This window comes from Zootoca vivipara, chromosome 7, assembly GCF_965207765.1.
Source record: "Zootoca vivipara chromosome 7, rZooViv2.hap1.1, whole genome shotgun sequence".
NCBI classification, from domain to species: Eukaryota; Metazoa; Chordata; class Lepidosauria; order Squamata; family Lacertidae; genus Zootoca; species Zootoca vivipara.
The window spans coordinates 50,407,990-50,422,328 of record NC_142590.1 but is presented as its reverse complement, the minus strand read 5'-3'; the positions used below and the strand labels follow the sequence as shown (position 1 = coordinate 50,422,328).

The 14,339-nt window shown below is 44.9% G+C and overlaps 1 protein-coding gene across 1 annotated transcript in view; it reads right to left on the bottom strand.

Moving 5' to 3' along the window:
* The window catches only part of ITPR3 (inositol 1,4,5-trisphosphate receptor type 3), a 103,698-nt gene that overhangs the window by 62,233 nt on the left and 27,126 nt on the right, over positions 1–14,339 (bottom strand). The window contains exons 2-3 of the mRNA XM_035124051.3: positions 14,135–14,205; positions 1,133–1,254 (exon numbers count right to left, since the gene is read on the bottom strand). Coding sequence (XP_034979942.3) covers positions 1,133–1,254; positions 14,135–14,205 — 193 coding nt within the window. The remainder of the gene's footprint in view (positions 1–1,132; positions 1,255–14,134; positions 14,206–14,339) is intronic.

Here is a 14,339-nt window from a genome sequence, read left to right as displayed (position 1 = left end):
ACTTACGAAGTCGGCAAACCCGGAAGTCTTTTCACTGCCTGCACAGTCTGCGCATGCGCAAAGCGCAAAATCGCGCACAATAGACGCTTCAACAACCGAAGGTTTCGACTTACGAAGAGCGCCGCGGAACAGATCGCCTTCGTAAGTCAAGACACCACTGTACATCCGTACATACATACATACATACAGTCATACCTTGGGTTGCGTCCGCTGTGGGTTGCGTCTTTTTGGGTTACAGACGCGCCAAACCCAGAAGGCCCGGAACGGGTTACTTCTGGGTTCGGCGCGTCCGTAACCTACGCGCCTGCGCAGAAGCGCAAAATTGCACTTTGCGCAGGCGCAGACTCGGCGACTGACATCCTGGAACGGATCAGGTCCGCAACCTGAGGTACCACTGTAAATACATACATACATACATACATACATACATACATACATACATACATACAGTGGTACCTTAGTTTTCGAACATAACCCATTCCAGAAGACGGTTTGACTTCGAAACATTCAAAACCCAAAACCTCAATAGCCAACAGCTACACCTCCAGATCTTGCACTCAGCAGAAGCTGTGTGGCATGTTTGACTTCCAAGGTGTGTTCGAAAATCGAAGCATTTACTTCCAGGTTTACGGCATTCGAAAACCGAAACGTTCATCAATGGAGACATTCGAAACCTGAGGTATCACTGTATACACAAAGGTATCACACACACACACACACACACAAACACACACACACACACACAGAGAGAGAGAGAGAGAGAGAGAGAGAGAGAGAGAGAGAGAGAGAGAGAGAGAGAGACCAGGATATGATGAAAGTTGCTAAATGAAACTCTGCGGGGAGGGAATTCCACAACTGAGGCTTTGCCACAGAGAATCCCTTACAGCTGAGCTTCTGAGGGTGGCAGAACAACCAAGAGGCTGGCTCTTGAGTTGGCTCTGTCTGTCATTGGCTCTGGCTCCCCCTACTGTTGGCCTTCCACCCTACGAATTCCAGGGGGCAGCAAGGATGATGCTGAGGGTAGACAATAGACAATACAGCAAGGTCTAAAGCAGGAAGCAATGGAAAGGTCCTCCAGCCTTGCCAGATCAGAAAGAAATGTGGTTAATACGTTTTTTGGAGCTTGTCATACCTGAAGTTTCTGCAGCAGTACCACATCGGCTATTTTGTCCTTGTCCTGTTTGGTTTGCTTGGCTTTCCAGTATTGTTTCTGGGCGGAGTAGCGGTTCATAGGACATACTCTAAAGAGGCAATCTGTAACGAGAAGACGTTAGCAAGCGTTAGCTTGCTAAAACCACAATTCATAAGAACATAAGACGCGCCTGCTGGATCAGGCCCATGTCCCACCTAGCGCATCCTGTTCTCGCAGTGGCCAACCAATTGCCTGTGGGAAGCCTAAAAGCATTGCATTCTTCTAACGCTCACCACTGATTATTAAGAGCTGCTGCTCACCAAATTATTCTCTTTCTACTAATGTTAACTTTCAGGTTAAATACGATGTAAATCTTACATACAGTATCTGAAAAGTCTGGAAAAGACAAGACTCTTAGCTGTGGGAGTCCACCTCCCCTTGTGTCACTGCTAGTGTCTAAGAGCTATGTGAGAATGCAAATCCTTCTACAGCTTTTAGATGCTAGAAAAAGAGGGCCGTTTTTCATTATCGCCATCCCTCCTGTAGCTCTCAAATGCTAGGAAAAGAGATTCTCATACATCTTTTAGGAAGCAATAGCAATTCCTGCAAATGTAATAGCATGTACAGCTTTTCGGCAAGGATGGAAAAGTTCTATTAAGCAGTAAGAATAATTCTTCTTCACATTTGACCCTGCACAAAATGCATTATCAAAATAAATAAAGGAGGGTTGAGAAAGAATTAAAATCAGCCTTGCAATTTGTGGGTGCCATTCACACTGTGACCATTTTTTAAAAGGGGGAACTAGCAACCTTGTATTTAAAGGTAGATCTACCCTAAAAAGTTCTTTAAATTCCCCTGCTTGAAGATTAATCTGATCCTTGAGTGATATTTTTGCCCCACCCTGGCAAAACATGTGAAAATTGCTTTGAAAATTGGCCTACCAGTAGCAGTGATTTCAATTGTTTGTTAGAAAGATGGTCCCAGGTGGATGGAACCAAAGTCCTTGATGGCTCTTAATTGCTCCTAAAATAGCACCATAGAAACTTCAGACACTAGAAGAAAATAATTTCCATTCTTGGATCCCGTCCCAAGTTGCTGGCAAACCTGTCAGTTATTCATCAGTGAGTGATGAATAAGCAGGCGCAAAAAATTATTCTCACCGGTTCTGGAAGGAAGCCATTTTTTGGTCGTCTCATTCCACACAGCTGCTTCTGCTATTGGCAAGTCCCACACCAAGGACACCTCGCCTCCCATACCAGTGGAATTCCTTAGCACAGGGTTAATGCATCTGGTGACCCCCCCCCTTCCCCCTCCCCGAGTTTTGCTGGACTCCCAACTCTCATTGTCTAGAGAGCATCATATTGGAAACCCCTACCTTAGCAGGTCCTGACTCTTCCTCATGAATTAGGACCAGCTCCTCACAAACAGCAGACTAAGTGGTCAACCTCTGCCTGGTCTGGACTGTTCTACTGCTAGTAGGTGCTCAAAGATTGGCAAATGCTCAGATTTCCACATTCATATACACACCTCACACACAAATGCTTGTACATAGAAAACTAGAGGGAGCGTCACACAAAACAACCTCTCATGTACTGAACAAGTCCGTGAAGGGGCTGTGGGTCCTTACTGTCTCTCAGTACAAGAACTGATGTGCCCCAATGCGTCATCAATCGCCTGTGCTGGAGATTAATGGTACAATTTCTTATTTTTCATACTTTTTCTCCTCCAGGTAACAAGCTGGGAGCCCATATATCAGAATCATAGAGTTGGAAGAGACCACAAGGGCCATCCAGTCCAACCCCCTGCCAAGCAGGAAACACCATCAAAGCATTCCTGACAGATGGCTGTCAAGCCTCTGCTTAAAGACCTCCAAAGAAGGAGACTCCACCACACTCCTTGGTAGCAAATTCCACTGCCGAACAGCTCTTACTGTCAGGAAGTTCTTCCTAATGTTTAGGTGGAATCTTCTTTCTTGTAGTTTGAATCCATTGCTCCGTGTCCGCTTCTCTGGAGCAGCAGAAAACAACCTTTCTCCCTCCTCTATATGACATCCTTTTATATATTTGAACATGGCTATCATATCACCCCTTAACCTTCTCTTCTCCAGGCTAAACATACCCAGCTCCCTAAGCCATTCCTCATAAGGCATCGTTTCCAGGCCTTTGACCATTTTGGTTGCCCTCCTCTGGACACGTTCCAGCTTGTCAGTATCCTTCTTGAACTGTGGTGCCCAGAACTGGACACAGTATTCCAGGTGAGGTCTGACCAGAGTGATCTGAGGAAGGCCAGACAAGAATAAGGGCTGAGCCAAAAAGTTTCAAAATTCCTACCTGGAAATCAGCCCTGCACCCTCACCAAAGACCATCACTTAAATAAAGAAGGGTTAACCCAGAGAATAAATGGAGCTTGAGGGTACAGCAATGCGCTGGCATCCCCAGGGATACAGCAAAAGGAATGGATGTAGCTGAGTGGTACAGCATCTGCTCGGTGCAGAAGGTCTTTGGTTCAAACCCTGGCATCTCCGGGTAGGACTGGTAGAGAACCCTAACTGAAACCCTGGCGAGCCACAGCAGTCAGTGTGGACAATGCATCCCACATCATTTAGCGCAGGGTCGCCCCCACTCCTTGCCTCTGCCATCATCACCAAAGGAATAGGCACATGTGCTTGCAAGTGAGTCGTGTCAAGGTTAAACTGCACCAGCAGTTCGGTGACTTAGCTGGAAGTCTCCCTGAGGACTGAACACCAGAATTAGAGCAGAGGTGTGAATACATTAGTGGAATGGCTCTGCTTCCTGCGGATCCTGCTGGACACAGAGCTGCTTCTGAGCAGAGGGTATGAATGGAATCAGCGGTCCTGCTGCTATGTCCTCAATGGGTGGGGTTTATGTGCAATAATGTTGTCTGTTACACCCAGCCAGCCACCCACAGTGTGTGTGTGTGTGTGTGTGTGTGTGTTTTTAAAAAAACCTTAAAGCATTTATTGTCATCTCTCTGACAAAGTACAAGATTTGAACACCTTCCTTTCCCCCCCCAAAACGTGTCCAAACATGGGGATCTGCCTTGCTGAAAAAGCCTCGGGGAAAGCATGGAAAGGGGCGAGGGGAAGGAACTGCCAAGCTGTGATCAGACATTTCTGTTGGCCCAGCCAAGTCCAGACACTTCATAGCTGAACTATGTGATTTTAGCTGGATTCTAAGGGCTGCTGCCAACATGACTTTTTGAACATGTGCAGCTTAATACCTGTTTCTGAAGAGGTGTGCAAATGCTATTTAAGAAGTCTGCTTCTCTAGAAACATACAGATTCAGTAAATCTCCAGCAGCCATTTGCATGAATGTGTGTCATTTGCAATCAAACAGAGGCACATAGGAAAGCCTTAAGTGACATTTGCATGGGCCCAAAGGGGGGGGGTGTTTAAAAAGGAATATCAGGGCAGTTTCACTATGAAGTGAAATTTCATCAGTGATCTTTGAAGACCAATCCACAAAAGAAACTTAAGGAAGATCAGAGGAATACAGTCAGCGAAATGCCAAGGTCCAAACCAGGGCAGAAAAGAAATCCATGCCTCAGAATTATATACTTCGTTCAATTTAAAGGTAAAGGTAAAGGGACCCCTGACCATTAGGTCCAGTTGCAAACGACTCTGGGATTGCGGCGCTCATCTCGCTTTATTGGCTGAGGGAGCCGGCGTACAGCTTCCGGGTCATGTGGCCAGCATGAATAAGCCACTTCTGGCAAAACCAGAGCAGCGCATGGAAACGCTGTTTACCTTCCCGCTGTAGCGGTACCTATTTATCTACTTGCACTTTGACGTGCTTTTGAACTGCTACGTGGGCAGGAGCAGGGACCGAACAACAGGAGCTCACCCCGTCGCAGGGATTCGAACCGCCGACCTTCTGATCAGCAAGCCCTAGGCTCTGTGGTTTAACCTACAGCGCCACCCGCGTTTAGTTTAGTTTAATTTGGAGGTTTCATAAGTCGTCTGGTGCAGGTCACCACTATAGCTGTGTCTGCTGCTTGGCAAACAGATTGTCTCGTCTTTTTTGACAAAACCATGGGAGGAATTCAATTTCACACTATTATTATTGTTCTGCCAGCGCAACCATTTTTTGCTCTCCTGCCCCCATGTGCTGTTCTAGGGATTCTCCCAACCCTCTGGGGTTGATTGGGGGGGGTGCATAGGCACATGGGGAGAGAAGATGAGGGAAAGCCACACTGCACTAGCCAGACTCATTGCTGATACAACTGTTTTGTTGAATCTAGGCCCACGTGTTTTTGTCTCAAAAAGTGAACCTGAAATGGGGGAGTTCTATTTCTAGAAATTGCCCAGTAAGTCCCTACACAGTCCTAGGACCAAAAAAGCTCAAAGACCCACAAGGATGTGATAACATGTGCCAAAGACCAGAAGTTGAGGATAGCATTTTTAATCTTGTGCTGTAAATAATTATATCACAGAATATCAAAAGTGCTGAACCACTGTCTGATTAATAGACCAGCCTTCTGAAATTCATTGGGAGTGAATTTTCCTGAAAGCTAGAACTCTGCACAAAAGGTGTGTCAGCTCCAGCAGTTTTCAAGAGAGTGAGGTTTTTCTGAGTGTTTGGACCCGTCGATGTTATTACTTGCACTGGTTTCCTTGCAGTAACCTGAAGCTGCTTTTATTGAAATCCTATGACGTCAAGAGGAGAAACAGCCCTGGAGTGGCACATGCCCTGCTGGCACTGCATTCATTCAGGGTCAAATTTCCTGAATCCCAGGATGGCAAAGTGTAAACACCTGAGGATTCATGCTAGGTTCGTTGCATATCCTTGTGAGAATATGAAATCCATTCTGTTTCAAAAACCCACTGCATAGCAAGATTCAGGAAGCCCCAGAAAAGAAATGTGTGTATGCAGATCTGAAAGCATTCTACCCAATACAGACAGTGTATTTCTGTTTTGTTTTCCTGTGCATGTTTCCATTCTGAGCTGTGGCAAAGGAAACAAGACAAGGACAAGTGATGGCAGAGCAAAGGGGTTTTTCACTTCCAGAAGCACAAATATCATAGCACACATACATATATACACAGAAAACCATGAGCAAGTCAAACCTAACAAATAGGATGGGTTTCATTATTTTGTATTTAAATGATATACAGTGGTACCTCGCAAGACGAATGCCTCGTGGAACTAAAAACTTGCTAGACGAAAGCGTCTAGCGATTCTTTGTTGCCTCGCAAGACGAAGCTTTCTATGGCCACATCTCGCAAGACGGGGGGTTTTTGCTGCTTGTTTGTTTGTTTGTTTGTTTTGGCCGTCTGCCGTTTGTTTCCACAAGATGAAAATTTTTGTAAGAAGGCACGACCCGTGGAACGAATTCTTTTCATCTTGCGAGGTACCACTGTAGTTCTTCTATTGCTGTAAACCATTTCAGATGGGCTTTGCATAGAAATGCAGCGTAGATATATTTTGAAATAAACAAATGCACGAACGTTAAAAAGCCAATACTTCTGACAATGGCATAACTGTACCCCTTTCCATCTCAAATAGAGGAAACATTATCACTACCACATACAATTATATCTATAGTGTTGCCTTGTACAGGATACTCCTGGAAACAAAAGGGCAAGGATAAAAAGATTACCAGTAGATAAAATGGTGGTAGAAGAGCAACGAGCAATTTAATAGCCACTAAAACTGACACAAGCTGCCAATCACTCTGTTTAAACTTGCAAATAGCTGGAGGATATTTTCAACCCATGAGCATTATACGATGCTACAAAACGCATAGGCAGCTGGAATGTGTGCCATCGCTTGAGCAATAGGTCAAAAGTCTGCGTCTGAAAAGAATTCAAGTTCTGGTTTTGCTTCCCCCATTTGTTTGTTGTGGGCTGCCTTCCCCCTGAAATGTAGCCTTCTCCTTAACATGGAGATGGAAGAATGCGGATACATTTCCTAATGGTTTTTCTAGAACAATTGGTTTTAAATACTGTTCTTACGACTTTTTTCTCTATCCGTCCTCCGCTCCTACTTCCTTTTTAAGAATCATACTTTTTGTATTTTTAATGCTTGTATTTGAATTCGTTTCTGTATGTTTGTGTAATGTATTGATAAATAAGTTGAGCAGAAGGAGCAGCTGAGAGGGATGCTGTCACCAACAACCCACGTAACACCAGAATCTGCCACCTGAAGTGGCTTCCTCACTCTGCTTAATGGTAGAGCCAGCCCTGATGTCTGTCCCTGATGCATAGGGGCAGCCGGAGCGTATGAATTCCATCCAAATGCTTTGTTTAGATGGATTATTAGGCCAGAGTGTGGTGACAATGCAAGTCAGAAGAGAAATTGTTGAGAAGGGAAATGAGCCTCTATACTTATAGGGAAAGTGGGGTTGTTGGAATGGACAAGGACTAAGAGAAGGGATGGTTTTAGGAAAGAAAACCGATGTTTTGGCCCTGACATCCTGTTTCACAGGCCAAGAGTTGCCCTGCCCTTTCCTGACTCATCACCTTTTTTCCTTTGGAACGGGACACCAGGCAGCCAACACACCACAAAGACATGCTTGAGAATCCATGGCTCTCGCATGCATAGGAAACAATTAGCAAAGGTTGAGTCACAGAAGGCATGGCTGAAGTGTGCCAAACAGGAGTGGCTCAGGTTAGCTCTTCTCCTGGCACCGTGTCTACATCATCCAAGAGATTTCCACAGCGCAGTTCTCTAAAGTTCTCAGAAGTCGGCCCAGTTCAATGGGGCTTACTCATAGGTAAAGGTAAAGGGACCCCTGACCATTAGGTCCAGTCGTGACCGACTCTGGGGTTGCGCGCTCATCTCGCATTATTGGCCGAGGGAGCCGGCGTATAGCTTCCAGGTCATGTGGCCAGCATGACAAAGCTGCTTCTGGCAAACCAGAGCAGCACATGGAAACGCCGTTTACCTTCCCGCTGTAGCGGTTCCTATTTATCTACTTGCATTTTGATGTGCTTTCGAACTGCTAGGTTGGCAGGAGCTGGGACCAAGCTACGGGAGCTCACCCCGTCACAGGGATTCGAACCGCCGACCTTCTGATCAGCAAGCCCTAGGCTCAGTGGTTTAACCACAGCGCCACCTGGGTCCTAGGAAAGTGCATACTGTATAACATTTTAATCAAAGGCACAGGAGCACAAAAAAGCCTCAATAGCACTTTGCCCATTTCCACAGGAGCTGGAATTGCATATTATGGGTGTGTCCAAGGAGAAAATCACCAGGTATCAGGTCTAAAAGGAGAGTGGCAAAGAAAGAAAAATGGATGGGGAGAAAGAAGAGAAGAGAGAAGGGTTGACCTATCCACTTTGGGCCCTAGCCACTGCTGATACACAGGTCCCCCGACCACTGATGATGTCCTCAACCGGGGGGGGGGGGGACATCCCCACTTCTGATATAACACAAAGGACTCTTGTGACAGCCCCAATGCCACTATGGTAGTGCACAAGCATATCACCAGCATCACCACAGGAGATGGCCAGAAAGTGGTACCAAAGGTGCTGAAGACACACACCCTTACCCTAGTATTTGACACCCTGGATATATAGAGATACCTGGAGATATAGATGTACATACAGTATTTTCGTTCCCAGTCTAGTCTCATAACTGTAATTGGTTATAAACTGTTTTTAATATTGTATTTTTAAATTGCTGTAACCTGCCATAGGACTTTATGGGGAAGGGCGGGTAAGAGATAATAATGATGATGATGATGATGATGCAGCTACCAGCCCAGCACAGATATAATAAGTCAGTCATCTGGCCCTTAAAAGCTACTGACTGCTGCCTGAGCCCTCGCTTTGATTGCTTCTCCCAGCTTGACTTTCTCTGGAACTGCCTGTATCCCTCCAGGCCACTAGCTCTGACTATTTCCTGATTAAATTCTGGCAAAACGCAACTCACAATCCTAAATATTTGCAGTGACATATCTGTCCACGGTGTTCACGATACTATGGTTTGTGACACGCCGTGCTCCTTTAGCAGATAATACATCCTGAATGCCTATTGGGCTTCAAGTGTTGGTAGGCTTCAGTTTCATAAGGCTCTTTTCTGTTTATTTTTTCTTTCTTTCAGATTATCTAAGAACATCAGAGTCCTACTACATCAGATCAAAGGCCCATCTAGTCCAGAAGCCTGTACTCTCTCAGCCACACAGATGCCAAGGGGAAGCCCAAAAGTAGGACCCGAGCATGGCAGCACTCTAACCATTTGTACTCCTGAGCAACTGGTATTCAGAGGAACACCTCTTCTGATACTGGAGGTAGGACATAGTCATCATCACAGCCAATGGCCATTGGTAGACTTATCGTCCACGGATTTGTCAAAGCCTCTTTTAAAGTTGGTGATGAGAACCATTGCTTCATCTTGTGGCTGTGAATTCCATAGTTTAACTATGCACAGTGAGAAGAGAGTTCTTCCTTTTGTCTGTCCTCTTCCTGTGGGATGTAACATAAGCAGTCAAGTACAACACTTCCTGTTTGCCCAGAGTAGACACACAGGGGATCTTACTCCAGCCAGGAGGACTTCCTGTCACACCTGTCTGGAGCATCCGCCCCCCTGTATGTGACCAGGTAGATGGGTGTGACCCTGTGAGGCCCTGTAAAAGGGCCAGTCACGCAGCCATCTTCCTCTTTGACTCTCTTCTGATATTGATGTTATTTTGCTGTCTGCTGGCTCTCAGCCAGCAGCACATGGGCTCATTCCCATATGGGATTAACTCAAACCCTTTTCTGTAACTACAAGCTAATGCCTGCCTTCAGGGAACCTACTGTGAACTGAATGTAAGTAAACTTTTTATCATTACTTTTAAAAGAAGACTTTTGTGTCTTTATTCTTTTTAAGAGGGAATAAAGGGAATTTACCAGGAACTAACCCAATGTGGACAAGCCAGATTAGATTGTTTAAGTAAAGAGATTCAACTGAATCTACCAACTAGCTTCCTGCTATACACTGGGGAATGTACTCTGCTACTGACTCACTAGCGTGAGGAAGGATAATATTTAATCAATATATCCTCTCCTGCTACCCACAACATTCCCACACTTCCAGCATTCAGCATCATGGGGGACCTTAGGTTATTCCAAGAAACCATTGGTTCATCTACCTCAGTACTATTTATGCTTACTGGTAATGGTTCTCCAGGATTTCAAACAAAGGTCCTGCCCAGCCTTTTTTGGAAATGTCAGGGATTGAACTGGGGGCCTTTTGCATGCCAAGCAGGTGCTCTCCTGCTCAGCTAAGGACCTACCCTCCCATATTACAAGAGAGAGAGAGCACAAAACCTCCAATATCCTTGGATAGGCCTGCCTCTCACTGTGTGTTCTAGCAACAGAGGTGGTTCTGATCTTGTTAGCAGCCTGCCGAATTATCTTCGGGGGGGGCAGCATAGCTACCTATCAACAGTAGCTGTCAAAGAAATCAAGATGGAGGAAACATTGGCTAGATAACCCAGACCCAAAGTTTCCCTCAAATCACTAGAAAAACAGACTAGGTAATTCTGCACCATGTTTATTTAGCCACACCTGCAATTTTGTTTTCATCGGTGCTCAAATGGAAACATCCCTGAACGAGGTGAGAAAGAGGCACTCCACCAACAGCCTTGGGGGAATGTTCCTTGGACTGAAATATAGTAAGATTGAGTTCACCTTCCTAGGTATATATCCTACATTCATCTTTACATTTCCAACAATGTTTAATGTTTGATTGACAGAACGCCACTGGCTCTTGTTACCAATAAATGAACAGAGCTCAAGAAGCACCAAAGTGAATACTGAAAAATAATCTAAGGTAACATACACAAAGCTTAGCAAATTAACCGTATTCCTGAAGTGCCCTCCCTTCCTGTGCCCTTTCTTAGTTGGCATACCTCCAAGTATCTTACATTGCCAGAGCAGAGTGAATGAAACAAATTGCAGAGAAGACAGCTCATGTTGTGTGGTGGTTCAGAAACTGAGCTGTGAATCAGGACATCTTAGGTTCATATCTCACAACTCCATGAGCTCACTAGGTAGCACTGGGAAATCCACTTTCTCAGCCTGAGTCTCCCATCTGCTAAGTGGAGGTTAATGATAATACCAACTTACCTTACAGGTAAGGATCGCATCTGGATAATAGATGCAAAAAAGAGCTTTGAACACCAAGAAAACTTTGAAAGCACCATAAAAAGGTTAAGTATTATTCTCCCTTTAACAATAGCATTTGGGAGGGGGGAATCTTGAGAACCAAGACTTATATTTTATATGATACTGAAATTTATTCTACCCAGTATCAGTTTTAAGTTTCAGATTTTGCTTTGTCTTTAAATCATGTTCTTCTACCCCCAGCTTGGTCTAACTTCAAATAATTTTTTTAACCAAGTCAATGCATCAGCCAGAGAGATCAGAGAATGCATTCAGTTAAAAAAGAAAGCCCCTACTGACTTGAATGTGCTTGGGAGCCTGGCCATATAACCGGCATTAGAGAGCCAATGCAAGCTCCCAATAAAATTTATTGCTTTGGCATTGGCTTGAGTGGCTTCTTGGCTGCTCAGCGTTTGGCTGAAACACACAAGCTGCAACCCTACACCATGTGCAAGGGGAGCAGGCACAGAAATGCCTTTCATAAGAAGCCAAGGTAGCCTCCCCTTCCGTACCTGGGCATTCATGTCAGCCAATGCCATGTTGAGTGTGCTGGATGTCAGAAGGCCCATCCGTCTAAACCAGGTATGGGGAAACTTTGGTCCTTCAAATGTTGCTGCACTGCAACTCCCATCATCCCTGGCCTTTAGACATGCTTGCTGGGGCAGATGGGAGTTGTAGTTCAGCAGCTCCTGCAGTGCCAGATATTCTAAATGAAGGTCCCTTCATGCCTTCACCTTGGAACCTGTTCTTTTTCTGCTCCTGCTTTTCATGGGGAAGCAGCTGTGTACTAGGGAGCAGTGGGTGGAGTGGGATATTGGATGCAAGATGTAGAGGGGGCTCCATTTAAAACGTTTGGCCTGCAGGGTATTTGACACAACAGCAGAGCGCCAAGCATGGGGATTGCCTGGGGATGGGGATGGGGAGGAGATGGCCGCAGTGGCTTAGGAGAGCCCACTGTGACTCTCGCTCCTTTCACAAGGTTGCGGGGTGAAGCAAGGGCGTAGGAAGGGAGGGGCGATAGGGGCGCTCCGCCCCAGGCAGCACGATCCCGAGGGCACCATGGCAGCTGCCCGTCACGCCCCCAGAATGCGCGTCATGCCCCCAGAGCGCACGCCACGCCCCCAGAATGCGCGCCAGCCCCACCCCCGGTGCCGGAGCCTGAAGCTCCGCCAGTGGGGTGAAGAAATGCAGTCATTTTCTGCTTGCTTCCTCCTATCTATCCATGCAATTCTCCATTCGGTTTGATACAGCATAAATAGATTATACTTCCACTTGTTACAATCCCAATCAGCTCCAATCCAAAACTTAAAAGTAAGATTAGAACTACAATACACTGTGAACCAGGGGGGCCAACTTGGATAGAATATTGCGGGAGGAAAACCCTGTCCCACATAATTGATCACAAGACACAGCATGCGCACATCATTTGAATGGCAATGGCCATCAACTGGGGGGGTAAGCCCCCTCATATATTTTATTGCAGGGGCTGAAGGGACCTCAGCCCCTAGGAGTTGGCTCCTATGCTGTGAACCCTTGACAAGATTTATTGTTATTCACTTCTATTTGTTTGTTTTTTTAATAATATTTTTATTGACCTTTTACAAAAACAAAAACATTTCGTTCACTTCTATTTGTTTATACTGTACTCTACACTTCAACCCTCTGTGCTCTGGTAATTTCCAGACTGGATTATTGCCATGTGCTCAACATGGGGCTGCCCTTGAACTCAGAAACAATTAACAATAGTACAGTGATTTCCCTTCTGTCTCAGTCACAGCAGTCACTGAGGAGAAATTATCGTAACACTAGATTGAAGTATACCCTGTGGACATGAGCTTAATCTCCAAAGTAAAAGATTTTCTAAGTCTGTTTCAATATCTGTACCTGCATTTGTCCTGGAAGACAGCACTTTGTGCTTGGTAATTGTTTTTAAAATTATCAATGAAGTTTGGAAGAAGAAGAAAAATGCAATGGTCACGTTACTGGCTGGGATTCCATTCAGAACCCTTGTTGTAGAACAACTGCACTGGTTGTTGGTTTGTTTCCTGGTCCAATCCAGGATGCTCACACTAACTTTTAAGGCCTTAATGACCTGGCTCCAAATACTTCCAAGGCAGTTTCATTCCCTGCAAGCCTTATTGGATGTTAACATCAGCAGATATGGTCTTCTTGGTAGTTCTACCACCCTCAGAAAAAACTCAAGGAGTGGTGGCCCAGGAGAGGGATCTCTCTGTGGAAGCTCCTACCTAGGTTGTGGAGTTCCCTCCTTACAAAAATATATCTGGCACCTTTTTGTCTGTGTTGAAGATACACCTCTTTACCCTGGCTTTTGACACTTAAGTTATATGTTTTTGAGACCTACCCTGTTCTTGTGATTTGTTTAAACTGTTTTGAATGTTATATTTTAAATTGTTGGGACCTATCCAGCAACATTAATGTGAAGACTGTAATAAACCAAAATAAAGTAATGATAATAAAAATACAAAATAATTAATAATAGGGTTTCCTGGGGGGCTAATGTAGTGAGTAAATGTGATGTGATAAATTTTTTTAAAGATATCAATAAGATATAACTGACTCTCTCAAAGAGTGCAAAACTGAAGGCACCAAAATATAAAAAGTTTGAAACATTTTTTGTCTTTGACAGAGCTGACAAGGAAAGGATTCTTAAGTTTAGTGGTTATCCCAACAAACTGTCTTTCTGTGAGAGGGCTGTGGATAACAACCAAATTAGTACTCATGATGCTAGACTTGTAACAGTAATGTAGCTGTGCCACTCACTGCTAAAGCCAACCGCAAATCAGTACCTAAACAGAGAATTGTTTTTAGGGAATCTCAAAGCAGTTGATCCAGCAAAAATGTTGACTTTACGGCTTCATTAGTCTCTTACCTCGAAATTTCTTGGGTGGGTTATCCAAATCACCAGCTGTTGGCTCCACTACACACCGGTCATCCACCAGCCTGAAAAACAAGCAAGAGAACATTCAGTTATGGTATTTGACTTTGAACTCAGTGATTTCAATGATCTGAAAAGTTATCTGTTCTACTGTCTCCTTGCTCTGCCAGCTCCCTCAGCCTGAAGCAAGATGAGTGCC